Below are 21,016 nucleotides of genomic sequence, written 5' to 3'. Positions count from 1 at the left end.
GTGCTCAGAGGGGGAGAAGTTTTACCCAAAGCCACACAGCTGAGCTGCCTGCCCACCTGGTACCTCACAGACCAGGTGAGCTCAGGATCGCCAAGAGAGGGGCAGTTCATGACCAGCATCATGACCCTAACTCTTCCCTGACTTCATCTTTATTTTTGCAGGGCTCAGGATCAGAGCCAGGACCCATGCTAGGTTAGTGCTCTACCGTTGAGAGACCCTTCCCTGCTCTCCTCCTGCCTCAGCCCCCTCCCTTGGGGCCTCAGTGTCCCTTGTTATGAAATGATGCTATGATGACTCTTCTCCATGTCACTCCCCAAGGACCCTCCTGGGGAAGAGAGGGGAGAAGTGAAGCTAGGCACAGGCCATGCCTGTGCCCAAGGGGCTGGGCATCCCCTCTCCCTGCCTGCTGTCACCCGCAGGACAGGGGTTGAGAGCTCTGTGGGCCCCACTGGCCACAGAAGGCTGTGAAGATGTCTGTGTCAGGCACCAGAGCTCATGCAGCCTGGGGTTGTTCACTCACCCAAAAGAACCCTAAGGACCGAGCACGGGTGCAGAGGTCTGGGGACAGATTGGGCTGCAGCGCCTGTGCTCTGCGTCAACTCAATCAGCATCCAGGTCTCTGTGCTGCTAGAGTAAGTCAGACTCACAGCTCCAGCGCATCTCTTCCCAGTACCATGACGAAACTGAAGCCCAGAGTGGGCAGAGCACTTCCTTCCAATACCAGCATATCACACACACCCTGGTGCTAGGGGCCTGGCTTTTGTACCAGAACTCTCTGCTCCCACCCTGTCTCGACATACCTTTTTGTAACCCTCACCCAGCAGTCTCTCCAGAAGCAGCACCAGCTGGGAGAAGGGAGGCCGAATCTCAAACTTCTCTTCCCAGCACTTCTGCATGATCTCATAGCTGGGGAGGGGCAGAGAGGGTCAGGGCCTCTGTCTCAGGATGCCAGGGTGCTGGGGATGCTGGGGGATCTGGGGGCCACCGCCCTCAGAACAAGGTGAACAAGGGGAAGGAGTCAGGGAGGAGTGGCGGATGGCACTGTTTTCACATTGTCACCTCTGGCTGCCACCTTGGGCAGCCCTCCCAGCGCCCACCACCTTGATGAGAAAATGAGCTGGGTGTGGTCGAGAGGGGTTTTCACCCCCTCAGCTCAGTGGCCGGTTCTGACGGCCTGGGACTCCCAGAGCCCTTGAAGTTCAGCTCTGGGACATTGGCTGAAAGCACAGTGCCAATAGTGAGATGTAAAGCAGGCACTGTTGGCAGCCAGGTAGGCAGCACCAGCTTGAAACGGGGGAAAGCAAGAGCCCAGGGCATGCTCCAGAGATCCTGATGAAACCTCCTGAACACCTAGAGCCAGTTCCAGCTGAACTTCTCCAGATCTCTGAGCAAATCAAGCTCTCTTTCTGGGCTAGGCCAGTAGCACTGCATATCCACCATCTGCACCCGCAGTGCCCTTCTGATGCACAGGTTCCACTCACATCTCATCGGCGGCATGAGCAGGCTGGGCCATGCGGTAGCCCCGCTTGATGGCATTGTAGAACTGCTCGTTCATGGGCAGCTCTGGGTAAGGTGTGCCACCTGTTGGAGGGCAGAGACAAGCAATACACAGGCTTAGAGTCATGGAAAAGAGGCAGGGTGCCCTCTTCTACAGGACAGGGGAGGCATGAGGTCCTGGGATGGGTGAGGGTGTGGTGCCCTGGCACTGGGAAATGTGGGATCCTTCCTGGGCACTGGCAGAGACAGCAATGTTCCCCCAAATAGACAGCACCAGAGCCAACTCAGCCATAGACACCCAGAGAGGACCAGGACCTGCCCAAGTCACAGCAGGGAGAAAGTAGCAGAGCTGGGACGTGCGCCAGAGGCCCTGACCCATGTCCACAGCCCTGTCAGGCAAGGGGTAGGCATGGGAAGGTAGATGCCATGCCATGTGACTGAGGCTGGGGAAGAAGCACGAACCCAGCGTGAAGATCTCCCAGAGGAGGATGCCAAAGGACCACACATCACTCAGGGTGGTGTAGAGGCTGTTGAAGATGCTCTCCGGGGCCATCCACTTCAGAGGCAGGAAGGTCTGCAGGGACACCACAGCACTGAGTGTCCAGCCCCACTCTGCCCCGGATGGGAGAAGGAGGCTCAGCAGCTCCCGCCACAGCTGACTCCCCAGTCCCATTCCCGGTGTCTCTGCACACAGCCCCAGGTCCACACCATTCCTGTCAGAGCACCAGGATGCCATTTCCTCTCACTACAACAGACACACAGCCCCATCCCTGAGAAAAGTCACAGGTCTGAGTAGAGACATGGGGACCCAGGGGCAAGGCACCCCCCACTCTCTTCCTGGCTGCCTTCAATCTCCAGGGGTCTGGAGTCCTCCACCTCTGGGTTGTCTGGAAGGACAGAGGGGAGAGGAGTGGGAGGCAGATGGTCACATTTAACCAAACCAATTCCAACCACTGCCTGTGACCGGGTCATCTGTCTTACCATGTCACCTGGGCTTCTTCCTCCGCCCGCCACCCTGGGATAACAGATGTGTCCTGAGCCCCTTCACACCCATCCCCGAGCCCATTGCAACTGGCCTCTCAGCCCTGCTGTAACTGAGCGTCTGCCTGTTTCCTCTCCAGCACAGATAGGTCCCATCCCTGCACACAGCTGGGCAGGCAGTGACCATCTCTGCTGGGCAGAACAGGCCAAGAGGGGCCCTGAGCTGGTCCCCTAGGAACTGCAGCCATGCTCATCAGGAAGGAACCTGTTCTGAGTCAGAGGCACAGGCTGACAACCCCATGGGGCCAAGGAAGGTACTCACGCTGCCTTTGGAGATGTAGTTCGAGTCTCGCATGATGTCTCGAGCCAGCCCAAAGTCACAGATCTTGACTAGCTTGCCTTCGCAGATGAGCACATTCCTGGCTGCCAGGTCTCGGTGGACACACTGGGTTGGGAGAGATGGGAGCTAAGACCTCAGGGGCAATTGTGAGGGGAGGGCTTTGGGGAAAACGCATGGATGCCCAGGTGTGAGGGTCACTGTCCCTGCCCACCAGAAGGGACTGTGTACTGTGTACCAGCCTCTGGCTGGTAGGGTGACATACCTCCCCACAGCCCCACTCTGCCCCACTGTGACCACACGTACATTCTTGGAGGCCAGGAACTCCATGCCATTTGCCACCTGGTAGCTGAAGCCCACGAGGTCTGTGTAGCTAAGCAACGGGGACTCATTGATCAGAGTTGCTCGATAAGTCCTCTCAGGGGCTAGGAGAAAGCGAAGGGTCAAGTGTCACCTGCATACCTGTGTGCTCCATAGGACCCCTGTCTTTTGGTTTGTAGGAGACTGAATGTCCAAAACAGGTGACTTCTGATCCTCCACAAAGCCTCCAGCATTAGCCCGAGGCCAGCAGCTTAGCTTTGCCTGTTTGTTCTCAGGGACACTGGACCAGGCAGGGGCCTGCTTGGAGCTGATCACTTTTCCTCCAGGCTCAGGAGGTCAGGTTTTCCCCACACCTTACCCCGGCTCTCCCCATCCCTGCAGATCCTGCTCCTGGTTACTCAAACAAGGGTTCATACTGAGGTTCTACCATGCTTTGGGCATATAGCTACTCCATTTCCACACCTAGGACACAGGCACAAGGCCACCTTCCTCGCAGGCCTGCTGCAAGGCAGGGTGTGGGAAGGGCTTTGGAAAGAATGCATCCGAATAGGTGCAAGCCTGCACAGGTGTGAGGGAACTGTGTCCACCCACCAGAGGGGACGTAGTTATCATAAGGAGCCATGTAGTTGGAGGACTCAATGTCTGCGTATTTGATGTCTCCTTTCATGTCCAGCATGGGCACGTAGTCCACTGACTCATCCTTGCTCATGTCCATGTAGCCACCATCACTCTCCCCACTCAAGGACACGGGGCTGGGGGTAAGAGGAACATAACAGGGAAGGTCATGGCTTTCTCTTCCCTTCCCCTGCTTCCCCTTGCTCAGGAGTCTGAGGGATTCAGGGATTTCTTCTCTTACTCTCTCATCACCCTTCATCTGTCATCACCTGAATGACAGATGGAGCCCTTCCAACTAAACTGTGTAGTCCTGCACTAGGCACTGGGACAGCCAAGATGACATGAGACCAGTAAGTGTCCTCAGAGAGCTCACACCCAGAAGCGATTACTGTGCCTGGGAAAGGGTCACAAGATGGGCGTGTACAGAGGCATCTTTCTGGGGCCTCTCCAGCAAACCCAGAATGCCCTAAGTGCCCAGCCACTACTCAGGGTGGACCCAGGGATGGTCTTAACACCTCTGCCCACAGCTTCAGCTCCCCAAGGAGCTGTGGGGCTACACACAAGTATCTCTATGGGTAGGAAGCTGGTCAGAATGTTGGGAAGGATTGGGGCTGAATTTTAATGTCTTTTGTGCACTTTTCCAAAAGTATTCTTGTTTTTGCTTTTATAATCAGCAAAAGAACTTAGAAATTTGTGGAAAAGATAGAATCAGGAGTTGAGTTGTCTGTGAGGTGCTGGAGAGGCTGCAGTGGGAAGCAGAGCATGCAGCAGTGCGAGTTGGACAGCACATCTTCCTCACCACTGCCTCTGCCCATGGTGTTGCTGGGGCAAGAGAGCAAGACCCATGACACAGGAATGCTGTCCAGGTTCAAGGGGGTCAACATCTGCAGAGGGCTTAGTACAGGGCCTGGCACGCTGGGATCCCACTGCTACCTTCACTACTGTTGCCTGGTCTAGGGCGGACCGGCTTGGAAAACAGCCCCGGCTCCAGAGAGACTGCACACGCGACATCCCCTACTTCCTCTATTAGACAAGGGAGGGCTGCACAGGTGCTCTGCAGGTGCTGCCCAGCCTCTGGGTACCTGGGCAAGGAGAACCCCACTGGCAAGGCATTGCTGTACAGCTCAATGCTGGCTGGGCGTCGCTTGTCCAAGTGGTGCTGCAGGAAGGTGTGCTTATTGCGGTGCAAGTAGTCCACCAGGTCGCCGTAGCGGCAGTACTCGGTGATGATGTAGATGGGTCCTGTGGAGGCACAGGCTCAGGATAGTCCCTGGGGTGGCTTGGCCACAGGCTTCCCACTATGGCTAGGGGCCCTGAATAGGCCAGATGTGGGACAGGTGGTTGGCATGATAGCTAAGAGAGTTGGCACTCTGCAAACCTGGGTTCTCTCCTGTGTCTGTAAGTGTGAGCACAGGGCTTAGTCTCCCTGGGCCTTCCTTTCCCCATCTGTAAAGTTGGCTAGTGACATCCATGCAGCAGACTGTTGGGAGGCCTAATGAGATGCTGCCTTTTTCCGTGTGGCATGTGGCAAACACAGTGTCGGGTGTTAGGAATGAGTTTTCAAACTAAAGCTTATGCTGAAGCACGTGAAGGTAAGTATATACTTTCAATTTACTGGTTATATTCAAATTCAATGCATTTATTTAAAATCAACTAGTGGGAGCTTGAAGAAACTGATGAAAACGTAACTTGTGAAATGGGTGATCACTGCAGACGTGAATTGGTCTATGTATGCAGTGAACTTCTGTATTTTAATTTGGTTGCACAATGCTGAGGAAAATCCCAAATCTCACAACTGCAAATGGCAATTACATTTTTTTCATCCCAACTTGCAATCGGAGCTTCAAATAAATACAGCTGGAGAAAACAACTTTCTTCTGTGATCAGAACAAAAGCAGCTCCCAGGTACCACACTGGAGGTCTCTCAGGGAGGTACATGGCTCATCTCAGTGTCATATTAACTGTTACTCATTATGGTTTTCAAAGTGTACTGTGAAATTTAAAGAAATGTCTGAAAACACTTTGATTTGGAACCCACTGGGACTGGTGGCATGAAGAGTCCTTCAGCCAAGAAGGTGTTGCAAGGCTGAGATTTGATAAATCTCACACCCATCTGGAACTGAAAGGTGAGGGTGCTGGATAGGAGGAGGGGTGTGACCCCTCCAGCTGGGGTGTCCCGCTATCCTGGACTGAGGAAGGGACAGGAGAGGCCAGGCCTCGGCAGCCGGGCACCATCCCAGAGCCCTCTGCGTGTGGTTGGTACCTCCTTTGGTGCAGGCCCCCAGCAGGTTGACCACGTTCAGGTGGGGCCCAAGGTGACTCATGATCTTCAGCTCCGACATGAGGGCTTGCTTCTCACTGCTACGGGCTGTGGCTGAGGGGAAAGGGGGCTCAGGCCAGGGCAGTCACCTGGCAGAGGACCCACCTGAGCCTGTCTGGCCCCTCTCTCCACCCCTCTGATGCAAGACTCAGGAGGCCAAGGGCAGCGAGGACCCACCCTCTGGGCAGAGAAAGAGGCTGGGAGGAAGGCAGGAGGCCAAGGCGGAGAGCCCTGCTCCAAACACCACTGCCTTTCTCGTGCCCAGTGCACCAGAGCAGGCTGATGCAGAGAGGGCACTCATGCAGGGAGGGAGGGGTGGGGAAAGGCGGGGTCTAGGTGTGAGGAAACATGGGGGGTGCCCGAGACACACATTTCAGCATCTTGACGGCCACTTTCATGGTGCTCTGTGAATGACCCAGGCCATGAGCTGTGGCCTCCACCACCTGCCCAAAGGCCCCGGAGCCGAGCGTGCGTCCTGAGATGGAGAAAATCTCTCAGTTCCTGGCCCACCAAAGAGCTGCACCCCACCTTTCCAACCCAGGGCTGAGGAACAGCCACTCTAGGTCAACCTACCTACCCCTCAGACCACCCTGGACTTAAGGTGCTCCCCACAAGGGCCTCCTACAACCACAAGGCTTCCAGGTCCTTCCTGGGGTCTCATCCAAGGCCTGCCTGAGTCTCCATTTTGAGTCCCTGGAAGCCGTTCCCCTTCCCCAGGGAAGCACAGCTCCTCTGCACCCCTCACCCTCCCCAGCCAGACTAAGCACGGGCTGGCACTCAGTCCCCCTTGGTAATTTTCCCCTCAACACAAAGGGATCACATCTTAGTCTCAGGATCACTAGACTTCAATGTTGGACAGTCCCTGGGGGGCGTCTGGTCCTCTGGCACAGAGGGGGAGACTGAGGGCCAGAGGAGGCAAGACGCCAGCCTTAGGGCTCACAGCTAGTCATGGCCAAGCTGGCACAGACCCCTGGTAATTGCCAAATTCCTGCGTGAGCACTGACCGAGCACAAGCTGGTCCCGAGGCAGCTCCCACGTGGAGTCATAGGGCAGCTGCACCGGGTCTACGTAGATGTACTCGTGGCCATCGGAACTCACAGACTCGATCACCTTCCATCGGATTTCATAGCGTGGTTTCTGCAGGACCCAGACAGCAAGAGATCAGCACAGGGGTCTGTGGCCTTGAGCCCACCACTTCCAGTCTCTGATAGGACACATGGGCCAGTAGACCTGGAGACCCAGAGAGGGGCAGGGACATATCTGAAGTCACATAGCAAGTTGCCAACTGAGCCAAGGCCTTCACGGGCTCAGAGGGAAAAGCACCAAGAAGCTCCAGTGTGAGGAGAGGGGAGTAAAGGAGCTGTCAAGCCTTGGCGGGCTGAGGAGCAGCTGATGGCTGTAGGCCTGGCTCATGGGAACCTCCACACCAGCTTCTCTCAGAGCTTCAGCTGCTCCTCTGGTGGAAGCAGAGGAATGGGAAGCCCTGGAAAAGGATAGGAGGTGGCGATCCCCACACTGGGTCAGTCACCATGGGACTCTCAGAAGGACATAACCTTTGATGCTGAAATCTTAGGATGTTGAAATCATAGGATTAGAATCTAAAAATAATAGAATCATGGGGTACTGCAAACCTATTTAAGGAATTTTTACTGTTAGAATCATAGAATGGCAAAATCTCACAACAGAAGACTGACATTACAGTTGAATAGGCCCAGAATGCATTTCTGTAGATTCAGGAGCCTCCATGGTAGGAGCTGGGAATCCTTGGAAGCCACATGGTCCATCCCCAAGGTGCCATGCCCTGTGACTGGGACAAGTAGGGCTAGGATGTCAGAGGACACTGCAGGCCCATGTCAGCCCAGGTTGCTGAGAGTGGAGGGAACTCAGAGACCCAGTGTCACTCTACCTAAGTTTCCATCTCAGCTCCCTGGTGGGCCCCTCATGTGACCAGATCATGTGGCATCTACAGAGGCCAGAGGGGTCCGTCCAAATAAATGGGCACTAACCTCCAGCCACTAGAGCAGGGGGCACTTACCTTCTGCCAGAGTATGATGAGGATGATGAGGGAGATGATGGTGAGAACCACCAAGGCCAGTATGGCTGAGATCACCACCACCTTGAAGGGCAGGGCTGGAAACAGAGACCAAAGCAGGCCTTAACCAAACAGGGCTCAGGCAGCTGCTCTCCCACATTTCACTAGGGGCTTCGCATATCCCTCTGGAACCATCCTGTCCGCACAGAAGCCCCCACCTCTCCAACAGCAACTGGTGTGAGACCCTCAACATCTTGCAATGGGCCACACCTTTGGCCTCTCCTATAAATTCATGCACCTTTAGTAACTACCCCCACTCAGATCACTGCAGGCTTCCACATGTCTTAAGTCTTGCCAGAGTGAGGCCAGCCTTTCTGCCATAGCTGGGAGTAGAGTCATTCTCTGAGTTCCTGTCCACTGTCTGGGCCTCCCATGAGACCATGAGCCCCTGAAGGCCAGGCTGAGCTCACATCTCCTCTGAACCCTGGCCATGTCAGGGCTGTCACAGCTAGGTCAAAGCTCTGGGTTCACACCTGGCCAAGTGGCCACCTCTGAGGGAGCCATATACTGAGCTCCCATGGCCTGATGAATCCAGACTCAAAAAAGGAGCCTGTTCCTCTTGGGCTCCACCCCTGGCACAGCTGGGGTGGGGGTAGGGGTGGTAGTTATGAAGTGTAGCCGCCACAACACTGGGGTAAGCATGTAAGGTTCATTGGACCCCCAAGCCCTCTGGCTCCTCGGCCCCAAGACTTCCACCTCTTAGCTGCACACTCACCCCCAGCAAACCCTGGCAGAACCTCATTTTCCCTGCCCTGTTCCACTGGCCACCCTCATGGTCCCCTGGGAACTTGTTTCCACCCACTCTGTTCCTTCCCTGCCCTTTTCTGCTCCCCAGGGATCCCTGTCCAGCCTCACCCCCCCCCCCCCACTTAGGGTCACAGATTGTCATCACTCCTGTTCTTTCTCCCTACCAGTGACACATCCCAGTCCTGGGAAGGAAACTTGCATCCTCTCGGGAGTCCTCTGAGTGAAGAGGAGCTTTCACCCAGCCCCACAGTGTCCTGAGCACTGGCGCATGGCAGCTCCTCAGGGGCCACATGGCAGCTTTGCTTCTGCCTCTGCTCAGAACTGGTCTGCATATCAGGGCAGCCACACTGTCCACTCAGATGCCCACCATGTGTGCATGTGTGGGAGGGTGGGGGACATGAAGGCATCTGTAAAAGCTCATCTTCCACAAGGCCAGGACAGGAGGCACGTGTGTGTGCTGAGGGCACGAACGAGCCCATAGATCCCTTCATATTCACGTGTGTACAAAACACCTCACATGACCTGTGGAGCTCAGTAGCCCCCCTCCTTACCACTTCCTTCCCTCTTATGTCATCCATCCAAAGGCCCTGAATCCACACAAATGCTCCTGCCAGGTTGAATTTCTCAGAGCCCACTTTGCCTCTGGGCTTTTGCCCAGGCCATTCCCTCTGACTAGAACATGATTCCTCACCAGGCTAACTCTTAGTCATCAGTCAGGTTTTGACCAAATGGTTCCTTTTTCCAGGACACTTTCCTCAATCCTACAGCTGGGCATGGGGTCCTCCTCCCTCTGGGCTTCCCCCCCGCCAGAGTGATGATCCTGAATAGGATTATCTAGTTCCTCTTTTTCTGGACCATAGGCCCTAGGAGGGCAGGCAAGACGGAAGGAAACTATTGGCCTTTACGCCAATGAGAAGCTGGATCCCTGTAACTATTTACTAAACAAGAGCCAGGGATTTCGCTCAGTGGTTCCACCACCTGCCTTGCAAACAGAAGGACTCGAGTTCCATCCCTGGTACCAAAAAAAAAAAAGAAATACTAAACAAGAAACAGGTGAATAAACAAGGCACATGCATACAGATGCAAGCACACGGGGGTATGGATAAGTAGACAGGCAAACACACCTGGGCACTGGTAGACACTGTTCACATGTGTAAGAATTGCATGTGTATGTCTACCTACTAAGAGGCATGCATTGTACTGCACACATATGTGTTCAGGGATTGTGCTTGCATACTTTTCCAGAGGATGTGCTGCAGTCACACGGCTACAAACATGTACTAGGCCAATTTACACACATCCACAAGAATTGTACATGCATCATTTGTACACATGAATAGGGACTGTACTTCCACATGCACGTATGCAAGTATACATTCTGTGCACTGATACACAAGTTTCGAGATTGAACATGCTCATGGGAATATATTCTGGTGGTTTACACATATGGCCAGGCACTGACTGCTTAAGTGCTTACAGACATACATTCTAGCCTTACTCATGTGTTTGGGGTTTAGGCATTCTCCAGCACACCATTTACAAATCTATACACGGAGCCTTTGTACCTGCCGACTTTCAGGTTTTACAACATACAGCATGCATTCTGTTTATATGCACTGCATACAAGTACACAGTGCTGCTCATGCCCACACTCATACAGTAGTGTTTGTGTGTGTGCCCACTGTGTTGTGTACGTTCATAGGAACACATTCTGGCGGATCACAAAGCTCCTGAGTGCCCTCGGGCATGGTGACTTGGTTCACTGTATGTGCCCTGGCTGAGTCCCCAGCATGGCAAGGCAAGAGCAAGAAGAGGTCATCAGAGCCACCAGGCCGGGGGACTCACAATGCGGCACCACGGTGACCTCCTGCACGTCCTGGCCCAGCAGGTTGTGTACCATGCAGAACACCGACAGTTGCTGGTCCACGTGGCGCAGGCGCAGCGTGCTCACCACCTCATACTCCTGCTCCTCCGCCCAATATGTCATGTTGGTTTCCAAATGGCTCTCCTCTTCCGAACTGTTCCCCAGAGGCGTGGGCGGCAGCTCGTGAGGACACCTGCCAGGAGAGTCAGGGGGATCAGCTGGCAGTCTCTTCCCTTTGCATATGGGGAAACTACGGGCAGAAGCAGGCAGCGCCACGGAGCGGTGGTGGAGGGAAGTACAGCAAGTCTGGTTCCGGGGACGCCCCCCACCAGGCGTGTTCTTCCTGTGAGCCTTTAACTGACCAGCAGAGGGCGCTCCCATTCCAGAATAGAGAGCCCTGGATTGCAAAATCCACTTGGCTCATTTGACCTCCTAAATCACACTCTCTGAACTCAGCTCTGCTTCTATCCACTACACTACAAACAGCCATTGTCGGGGGTACAGAACATCTGGGTGGATGAGGTCTCTCCACCCTGCACTGTGCTGGGCTGAAGATAGCTCAGGAATCAAGGTAAGGGACAATTTAGGTCAGGCCAAGAATCTCCAATCGACTATGGACTGGTCTTTTAGGCTGTGGCTCCATCCTGGTGCAATGTGTTCAGAGGAGGGGGCTGGACTAGATAAACTTCACTGGGTCCTTGTAGCCAGCAGTGGGTACCCTGGGAGACCAAGGCTCGGGGTCTGCTCACCTTTTGAGGTCTCTGCAGGTAAACCAGGTGACATGTGGCTGCGGCATGCCTCGCCCACGACAGCGGACTGTCTGCTCCCCACTGGCAGGATGGCTCTCGCTCAGCTCCAGCACTCGGACAGGGACTGAATAGAGAGGCACAGGTCAGGAAGTGGAGAGGTTGGGATAGGTGGTCACCATTGGCAAAGGCCCTCTGGGAGGACTTGGCCCAGAGTCTCCTCATAAAGAGGGCCGCAGAGGCAGGTGAACAGTAAATACCAGGAATCACAGTGTGAAAGGTGATGGATTCCCTTCAGGGTACTTCAAAGGAACAGCCTCAGCAGGGTGCTAGTCCATCTTTAACACCTGAGACTTGCTAATCTTCCCTTTTAACAAAGACAGAACAGGCCTCCAGCTCAGAGCTCTGGGCAGCCAAGCTTATGAGGCTAAAATTTAATAGCATTGTTTTGTTTTCTCTGAGTTTATTTTAGTGGTTGCTTTATATTTATGACATGTGATGCTGAATTTCCATCTATGTTGAGAGGTTAAATTCTGTCTTTCAAAATAAATTTATTTTTAGAAAGGTAATTGACAAAACATTAAGCCATTACGTTGTCCTTCCTATGCTCAGGTCCCAGCAGAGGTGGCTCCTAGTGGGCCCCACTAGAACAAAAGCTGTTCCAGGTCAGAAAGTACCTAGGCATCTGTCCTCCCACCCCACCACCCATCTTTTCTCTGATCTCATCCCCCGCATTCTCACTCTCCCAGCTTCGGCCACCCAGGCACTTTGCCCATTGCTCTGGGCTCTGCACTGCCGGGAATGCCTTCTCCTCAGATGACCACTTACCCAACAACCTGACCTCACCTTCTTCAGGCATTCGTGCAGATGTCAAATCCTCCCTAAGGCCAACCCTGATTACCATATTTCAGAGTTCGGCCTTCAGTACTCCCTGTGCCCAGCGCTCTCCATCCTCCCTACCCTGTGCCCCTGGCAATAATCGTTACCTTACACCTTGCATCACTCACTGAGGTTTCCTCTCCTACTGTTTAACATTTGTCTCCCTCCATTAAGATCCACGCTGCACAAAGCCAGAGCCTCAAGAACTCTGAACAGACTGATATATTGTGGTTGCTCAATAAATATCTATTGAATTAATAGTACAATATACAAGGGCTGATCAAAAATATGGTGTGGGTTTAACTAAAAAAAATTGTTATAGTAAAAGACATGCTGCTGTTAATCTCCCTCAAAATACTTTCCCCTGGCTCAAACACATTTATCCCATCATCCCTGCCTCTTTCTGAAGCAGTTCTGGAATTGCTCTTTCATGAGTGTCTTTAAAGTATGTGATAAAAAATAAAGGGAATGCTGCTGCCATCCTACAGAAAGGCAGGCTTGTGAAAACAGCGTGTCCTCATTTACTTTATTCACTGGACCTGCCACTGTGCAACTTCTGGCTCTTCCTCAAAGTGAAAATGACCATGAAAGGTAAACATTTTGAATCAATTCAGGACACTGAGGCGACCATGACAGCACAGTTAAAAACACTCATGAGGGGCAAGGGATTTAGCTCAGCAGTTTCGCCACCTGCTGCACAGCGCAAGGACCCGAGTTCAATCCCTGGTACAAAAAAAAAAAAAAAAACACTCATGAAAGAAGACTTCCAGAACTTTGTCATAAAGTGGGAAAACTATGGGATAAGTGTCTTTGAAGTGAGGGGAAGTATTTTGAGGGGGATTAATGGCAATGTGTCTTTTACTGTAATAAATTATTTGAAAAGGTTTGACATTCACTGTTTTTTGTTTTTGTTTTTTTTGGTACCGGGGATTGAACTCAGGACCTTGCACTTTCGAGGTGGGTGGCGGAACCCCTGAGCTAAATCCCTGGCCCTCGCTGTATTTTTTAAAAAATCACAACTCAGTAGTGTTATGTGAGAAGAAAAAATCATGGCATCAGTATGTGAATGCCCAAGGCTTTTGGAAATTCCAGTCTAGCCTCATGACCTCTTTTTACATCTAGAGAAATAGAGGCAGAGAAGAGACTCAGCAGGTCAGCGGCCTAAAACCCAGCCTCCTTCTTTATCAGCTCCTCCTATGGGTGGGTGGGCAGTGTAGGAAAGGAGAAGGAATAGGGCAGGGAGGGCAAGAATGGAAGAGGGCAGGGAGGTGATCCTCACCATTGACCTGCAGCTTGAAAGAGAGCTGGTCCTCATCATCCTCATGGAAGGCCCGCATGGTGTAACTGCCGGCCTCTGCCACCTTCACCCGAACCAGCGTCAGCTCCGACACATACCTGGGAGTCAGGGCAGGCCATGAGATCCATCAGTCAGAGTTGGAAGGAGTCTTACCGACCTCCCAGTCTTCCTTGTGCAGACAGGAAAAACAAGGCCCGGGGAGGCAAGGGGCCTGCCAAGGTCACACAGATGTTAGCAGAAATCAGGACTCAAAGCCTGTCTCCTGAGTCCCCACCCACAGGGAGTAGCACTAAGCCAAGAGCAAAGCTTGGGAGGGCCCCAGAGCAGGAAACCCTGTTCCCCACTCCCATCTCAGGCCCTTCAGAAGAGCTTTATCCTAACATGTTACAGTCCCCATTGGATCCTATAGGTGCCAATGAGTGGCCCTCCCAGCACCCTGTCTCCCTGTTATTGGCCTTTTTCTTTTGGCTGCCACCTACCGACCTCACTCATCACAAAGATAACTAGGTGTCTGAGTGATCACCTAACCAATGTCTGTTTCTCCAACTAGAGCAGAAACACTAGGAGGGCTGGAACTGTCTACTCCAGTCCCAGAAGCAGCCCTAAAGCTTGGCACAGTGCCTCGCAGGTAGTAGGCTCTCAGGAAAGGTGAATCTAGGCTTGTTGGGTGTCTGAAGGCCGTGGGCTACCAGGGAGCTGCAAAGTTTCCAAAATGGAGCGGGCTAGCAGCTGCTTACCGGGTCTCGGACACATTGCGTGTGGACAGGACTATCTCGCCGACACTGGAGTCACCCAGGGTGCGGTTGTCTTTGAACCATAGGACAGTGGGCGGAGGGTAAGCCTCGATCATCACTTGCAGTGTCCGGCTCTGGTGCAGCTCAGCAATTTCTACTGCACCCAGCCCTTGCAGCAGCCTCACGTAGCCTCTCTCTGCAAGGTAAAGCGGTCAGGGGCAAGGCCTGGGGTAGGGCTAGTGCAGCCACCAATGAGGCAGCGCCTCCAGGGGTCGGAGCTTCCGGAGACGGGGCATCTACTGAAGGCCTGGGCTTTAGGAGCCCAAGCAGCACTGGAAATGGGGTTAAAATGGGGGCCAATCTGGAGCAGGTCCCAGTTTGGTGCAGATATTGGTGGTGGGGCTGATTTTGAGGTTGGAACTGTAGTTCTCTGTTCTAGTTCGGTATTGCAGCTGTGGAACACAACAGCCTGGGATGGGTTGGGTCTAGGGTTCAGGCTAGGCAGAAAGTCCAGGCTGGGATTAAGGTTGGGTCAGGCTGGCTCTGCACTTTGGTTTGGGTTAAGCCTGGAAGCTGCCACAGAGTGTAGGGTGGGACAGGAAATTGGCTGCCTGTGCCCCATGGCTGTACGAGGGTCTGACTGGGCTCAGACTGGGCCGGGAGTTGTGTCCAGGGCACCCACCGACCACTGTGACGTTGACAGCCTTCTCGTCTCGGTGCTCATTCACACTCTCAGACACGTTGCAGATGTAGGTTCCTGAGTCGCCCAGCTCGGCGTCTTGGATGTGCAGGATGGAGCGAATGTGGTTGGGCATGTCGGGGAGGAAGTCCGTCACCGACTCGACCTGCTGTCCACTCTGCAGGGACAGGTGGAGCAGGTTCCCCAAATCAGGAGCGGTCTGCAGGCTGAGATATCCATCCCTGCCTGGGCCCCTCCACCCCCAGCCGGGCGTTACCTCCTTTCGGGGGTACATCCACTCAAAGTTGACCACCTCATTCCCCGTCACAATGCACATGATAGTGATGTTCTCACCCTGGCGGACCACAGTCTGTACTGCATTCACAGAGACATTGATGGATGACACTGTGGGGGAGAGAGTGGCTTAAGACCAGGGAAATCAGCAAGCACCAGCACTTCTTCTCAGAGATGGAATAAGGATTTACAGAGGAAAGAGTTGACTGGTGTGGAAGAGTCAACCATTCAACAAGTATTTCTTGAGTACCTACTATGTGCCAACTACTATTCTTGGCACTGAGGCCATAGCAGGGAATCGGATGGACAAAATCTCTGTCCCCATGGAGTTAATGCTCTAGAAAGGGCTAACAGTCTAGAAGTAAAAGTATCCTTGGAATCTAAGTACAGGAATAATTTAGAGAGCTTCTCTGTGCCGGTTCCCTTCCATCTTTTGTTTCATTTAATCTTCACAATAACCCCACAAGGTAGGCAGTTATTATCGTCCTCATTTTATAGAGGGAGAAGGAGGCTCAAAGGGATCATATGCTTTGAACATAATTATTCAGATGGAAGCGGCTGAGCTGCAATTCAAAGTAAGCTGGTTTGAAAGCCTGTGCCTTTTCCCACCGCATTATGCAGCCCAGCTCTGCCACTAATGCATTCCATGACTGGGCAAACACTGTCCTCTCTCTGAGCCTCAGTTTCTTCATTTGTAAGATAAAGGAAAAACTATCTTCCTCCCATGGCTACTGTGTGAACCCAGTGACAAATGAGTTACACACTTGGTAAACTGTAAAGGGTTCTTTCTCTGTCTCTGCTAAACATCGAGCCAGAAAGGGGACTCACCCTGGAGGCTGTAGACATAGTAGGCATCAGAATCCACTTCCCTGTCCCCAATGGTGGTTTTGCAGATGTAGGTCTTGTCCTCCAAGGTACCAATGAAACCTCGCTGGTGGTCATAGGGAATAGGTAGAGGGATGTCTTCTTTCTTCTCATGCAGTGTCACCACCAGCTGGGGGTCTGTAACTCGGCATGGGATGGTGGGGTCAGTTATCTCCGTGACAAAGACAAATGTATCCTCAGGGTCTATCGGGAGGAAGCTCATGCTGGGATCTGCCAGAAGAGGAACCAAGAATGAGGGTCAGGAAAAATGGGTTCTGGCCAGCTGTGAATTCCATGTGACTCTGAGCAAGACTCTTCCCCTATCTGGCCCTCAGTCTCCCCAGCACACAGTAAGGATGCTGCTTTGGTCTGAACATTGGTCATCTCCAAAGCTCCTTGGCATATAATTATCTTTTTAATAGTATTAAGAGGTAATTAGGCCATGTGTACCCCAAGGGTAGACAGGTGCCATAATAAAAGCCCAAGTTCAGCCACCTCTTACTCTTTCTCCCCCTTCTGCCTTTATCCATGGGATAATGCAAAAAGAAGACCCTTACCAGATGCTGGGCCCTTGATCTTGGACTTTGCAGCCTCCAGAACTGTGAGCCAATACAGTTCTGTTCATTATAAATTACTCAGTCTCGGGTTGTATGTTATAGCAGCAAACCTGGGCTAAGATAGGTCTCAGAGGCTCCTTTCATCTCTAACAGTGGTATTGAGTCCCAGGGAGAGAAGAAAACAAGCCCCAAGTTGAAGTGTGGCTGGTACCTGGAGCTTGAAGAACAGGGAAGCTGGGATAACAGGGCCAAGACAGAGCAGAATGGAGCAGCTGAGAATACAGAGTTCTTAGGTGGCAGGAATCGGGCTGGCTGGCAGGAAGCAGGAAGATATCCAGGCCAATGTGTGGGGACAAACACACTCCTGGTCTGAGCTGGGATGGCCTCCATAATTTGTCTCCATTTCTAAGATGGCTGAACTTCACGGTGTCATTGAAGGAGCCTCCAAGCTTCCCCTGATGCCTCAGTGGAGAAGAGGGAGCATGTGGGTATGTAAGCCAAGATCCTTACCTGGCACAAAGATGTACAGCCGCTTCTGCTCACTGGGCTCCAGCTCGACAGAACTGTTGTAGGTGCAAAAGTATTCTCCTGTGTCTCCGCCAGTGACATTGGTCAGTGTCAGCACGCTGGTGAAGGTGCCATCCTGGGTCACGACCATTTCCTGTGGGGGTACCTGGGACATTCGTTCCCACACCACTGGAGCCGAACCCGAGCAGGTCAGAACAAAGGTGCTAGAGAGATTGAGAACCAGCTCTGGCCCAGGGGGCGTGATGACCAGGCCTTGGGAGATCTGTGGTCCCAGCAGCAACAGCAGTGGCAGCAACAGCAACTGGCCTTTGGGAGAGGTGTTGGCTGTCAGGGCACAGAGGCCTCAGGACATCCCCCAGAGCCACTCCAGAAGCCACCAAGTCCGCAAAGAACACAAATCCCTGTCTAACAGAGAGGAGCCCTCTGCCCATGGCTCTGGGGCCTGCATACCCACTGTAGCTCCCAGGGACTCCTTCCGGCCTCTGTCTCAGTCCCCCTCTCTGAGTCCTTCCACAGTGCTATGTTTGGGCAGTAGGCAGAAGGAGTCAGGAAATCCTCGGGAAATAATTCCCAGGCCTCTAGTTCCTACATTACTTCCCAGGTCACTCTCTGGGCCTCCTCCCTCTAGCTGCCCCCAGCTGCCTAGGTTCTGGGGAAGCCCAGAGGTGGCCCTGCTTGGGTGGGGACTCAGGTAGCTTAGAGTGGGGGCAGACTGGGTCAGGAGAGACACTGAGGCCCCTGGGGCTGGAAGGTAGGGGTGCGTGTGTGTCAAATGATCTGTCCTCCCCTCACCCATGACCTCCTTGGGGCAGGGTGTGTAAGCCACGTCCCTCAAGCAGCAGGACGACAGTCAGATAGTCCATCTGACAGAAGTCTGTCCGAAGGCCTTGCTAGTCATTGAGAGCCTGGGCATCTGCCAGCCCCTAGAGAGTTGAAATCGTGTAATCTGTCAGACTGGGGAGAGATGGCAGGCTGGGTGATTCCCAGCAGGTGTGAGGGAGGAAGGCCAAGCAGAGGATTTGAGCTTTAGGCGGGGGTCACAGATGGTTTTTGAGCTGAGAAATGGGCAGCTGAAGGAGGCCTCCACAGAAATGCTCTTGAAATATAGGAAATTGAGGCTCAAGAACAAACCCCATGCTTCTGGACTCACACCCTGGTGCTAACATGCACTGCCCCTGCCAGCTCCAGGACCTGTTTAGTGGCTCCCCTGGACCCCTGCTCCTGCTCCCAGTCTACCTACCTTGAAGGCCCGGAGATGGCATCACACATGGAAGCTGCATATTGGCCTGTGGAGTGAAATAGGAGTCAGGGCCCATCATAGCACCTGGCCCTGCAGAGTAAGCCTTTGACTGGACCACCAGCCTCCATGTCTGTGGGGCTGGTGGGGCTGAAGTCAAATGCCAGCTGTTGCCAGGCTAAGAGGACACAAGTAACCACGGGCCCTCGCTCCTGTTTCTAACTCTCTTGTGGGCTTGGCTGAGTCCTTTGCCTCTCTGGGCCTTAGTTTCCCTGCATGTATAGTAGGGGTGGGGAAGTTGGGCTGGATAGTGTCCAGGGGCCACCAGCTCTGACAGACTGTCCTCTGGGTGACAGTTCCAATACCAGGTTCTTATCTGCCAGGACAAATATTTAGGAAAGTGTGATGAAAGGCCTGAAGGAGAAGGAGGGGATAAGCCAGGACCCAGAGAACTCCCACAGCTCCACAAGCACAACAGGAAATGGAGGCGGCTGTGGTAAGGGAAGCGGGGGAGTCAGGGCTGTGGAATGTGGGGGGTGGGCCTGGCCCCCTCCACCCAGCCCAGATGAGCACTGAGAGGCCCAGGAGAGAGGGGTCCAGGGCTGGGCCTAGGAGAGGCATCTTTGAGCTTGGCAGGCTTTGGAGGTTCTTAGGGACCACTGAAGCCTCAACCACCACCCCTGCTGCCCAGATGGGGAAACTAAGGTTCTGAGAAGAAAAGAAGTTCGCCCAGAGCCCCAAAGCAGGCCCTGTGGGAGGGAGACAAAGAGCTGGAAGGAGGAAGCAGAGAAAGGCAAAGATGGAGACAGCATGAGGGGAGATGCGCAGAAATGCAGTGTTCCAGGCACAGAGAGAGGGAGATAAGACAGGTTGAATTGGATGGGTCTTTGCTCCGTTCCTCTCTTGGCAGCCATGCCTTGGATCCCAGATCATCACCAATGGCCAGGGATATCGAGGGGCTGCCTGCAACCTGGAGTGGAATGAGATGGACAGGGTCACAGAGCAAAAAACATAGGAAGTACCCACATGACAGGGCAGCACAAGTCCAGCTCACCCCACTTCATCACACCCTTCTGGTCTCAGTTCTAAACTGGGGAGCTGGATCTGAGCCACCACACAATGTCCTGTGCCACAGCCATCTCTGTGGCTGAGTCTCCATCTCTCAAAAGGGAACAGTGGCGTATGCCACCCATCAGGGCTGGATTCACACACCGGGGTGCAGACCCAGTGCCCCAGGAAGCAATCTGAGCAAATCTGCTCTTCTCCTGCTCCTCCCCTCCCTTCAGACTGGCCTACCTGAGGGTTCCCTCATGTTTTCCTCTCTCCTCTGAACTGCTCTGAAGGTCAAAGCCCAGCCCGCCTGATGCTCCTCCACAGCATCCCCACTCCCAAGCCTCCTGTGCCACCCATCTTGCTGGACTCCCAACATCCTCGGGCAGGATGGAGCAGTGCCCAGACAGCCCATCTGCCCCTAGGAGGGTGCCCCTCTGGCTTTCCCCTTCCTGCCAGAGGTCCGAGCCAAAGAAAATCATGAGCAGCCCAGGCTGGGGGAGGGGGCATCACAGACTCCCTGCCCCTCCCTTCCAGCCTCCTTGGCTGGCCACACTGTTTATTATTCTAAAGGAGGAATTTGGCCTGCTGGCCAGGAGATGCGAGGTCACTGCAAGGGGGCTGGCCTGGCTCTTGAAGGCTGGGCTGGCCGAGTGGGCTAGGACCTCATGGCATGCAGCCCCCGACCCTCTTCCAGTGCAGCGCTCCCCTGTGCTCTCCAGTTCAGGCCCTCTCCTGACAGGCCAGGCCTGGGGATGGCTTAGAGCCTCCAAGACTCGGCCAGGAGGAGCCCTTTTAGAATAGCCAGCAGAGGCCCAGAGAGGCACAGAATCATGACCTTCTCACCCAGCAAAAAGGTGGATTCAGCCAGTGGGACCAGTAAGATCAGAGAGGGAGCAGCATTCTTGGGGAAGGACGCCCTACAAGGCTTGGACCGGCTTGACTGTATGAATTAAGGGTTTCAGCTCCCAGGGACCTGGAACCCCCTGTGAGAATGGGTTTCCCACCTTCTTTGGGACTCTGTTTCCCCATCCATACACAGAGAAGTTTGGGTGGCTCATCTCAAACAGCTGTCCCTCTTCTCAAGTTCTGCCTTTTTGACAGCCAAAGAGAAGTTCTAGTCATCATTATTCTTAGCAGGGTGGCTGAAGAAAGTAGAGGCTGACCAGAAGGGAGGGGACTACATTTCTGAGGCCAGAGTCACAAGAGAATCCTTTCTGTACTGAGTGACTCTGACCACTTGGTCACTGACTTGCTGTGTGGACTTTAACAAGATGATTCCCTCCCTGCACCTTATATTCTCCCTTTATATACTTAGGAGTCAGACGACAACCTTCCAGGTACCTTCCAGACAAATGAACTTGAGATGTGGAAGCC

General features: G+C 53.5%; 1 protein-coding gene across 3 annotated transcripts in view; it reads right to left on the bottom strand.

Annotated features, from left to right (window-relative positions):
- Pdgfrb (platelet derived growth factor receptor beta) overlaps nt 1–21,016 on the bottom strand; it is a 36,928-nt gene that overhangs the window by 3,535 nt on the left and 12,377 nt on the right. The window contains exons 2-21 of one of the 3 annotated variants that reach the window (XM_021266204.2): nt 18,593–18,638; nt 17,335–17,658; nt 16,232–16,405; nt 15,387–15,514; nt 15,113–15,287; nt 14,434–14,626; nt 13,679–13,794; nt 11,524–11,647; nt 10,756–10,967; nt 8,107–8,201; nt 7,076–7,208; nt 6,442–6,546; nt 6,015–6,125; nt 4,834–4,993; nt 3,728–3,888; nt 3,122–3,240; nt 2,801–2,923; nt 1,960–2,071; nt 1,482–1,581; nt 801–906 (exon numbers count right to left, since the gene is read on the bottom strand). In XM_021266204.2, coding sequence (XP_021121863.2) covers nt 801–906; nt 1,482–1,581; nt 1,960–2,071; nt 2,801–2,923; nt 3,122–3,240; nt 3,728–3,888; nt 4,834–4,993; nt 6,015–6,125; nt 6,442–6,546; nt 7,076–7,208; nt 8,107–8,201; nt 10,756–10,967; nt 11,524–11,647; nt 13,679–13,794; nt 14,434–14,626; nt 15,113–15,287; nt 15,387–15,514; nt 16,232–16,405; nt 17,335–17,658; nt 18,593–18,632 — 2,811 coding nt within the window. In that variant the 5' untranslated portion in view covers nt 18,633–18,638. Of the gene's footprint in view, nt 1–800; nt 907–1,481; nt 1,582–1,959; nt 2,072–2,800; nt 2,924–3,121; nt 3,241–3,727; nt 3,889–4,833; nt 4,994–6,014; nt 6,126–6,441; nt 6,547–7,075; nt 7,209–8,106; nt 8,202–10,755; nt 10,968–11,523; nt 11,648–13,678; nt 13,795–14,433; nt 14,627–15,112; nt 15,288–15,386; nt 15,517–16,199; nt 16,499–17,334; nt 17,659–18,592; nt 18,639–21,016 lie in introns of those variants that run through there. The other 2 variants (XM_004854412.4, XM_087180594.1) reach the window with 2 other exon arrangements.

The sequence above is a fragment of the Heterocephalus glaber genome, unplaced genomic scaffold, assembly GCF_053883595.1.
Source record: "Heterocephalus glaber isolate CG9 unplaced genomic scaffold, H.glaber_assembly_v1.0 deba00001463, whole genome shotgun sequence".
NCBI classification, from domain to species: Eukaryota; Metazoa; Chordata; class Mammalia; order Rodentia; family Bathyergidae; genus Heterocephalus; species Heterocephalus glaber.
Note: the sequence above shows the minus strand (reverse complement) of the source record. Positions and strands in the feature narration are given on the sequence as shown.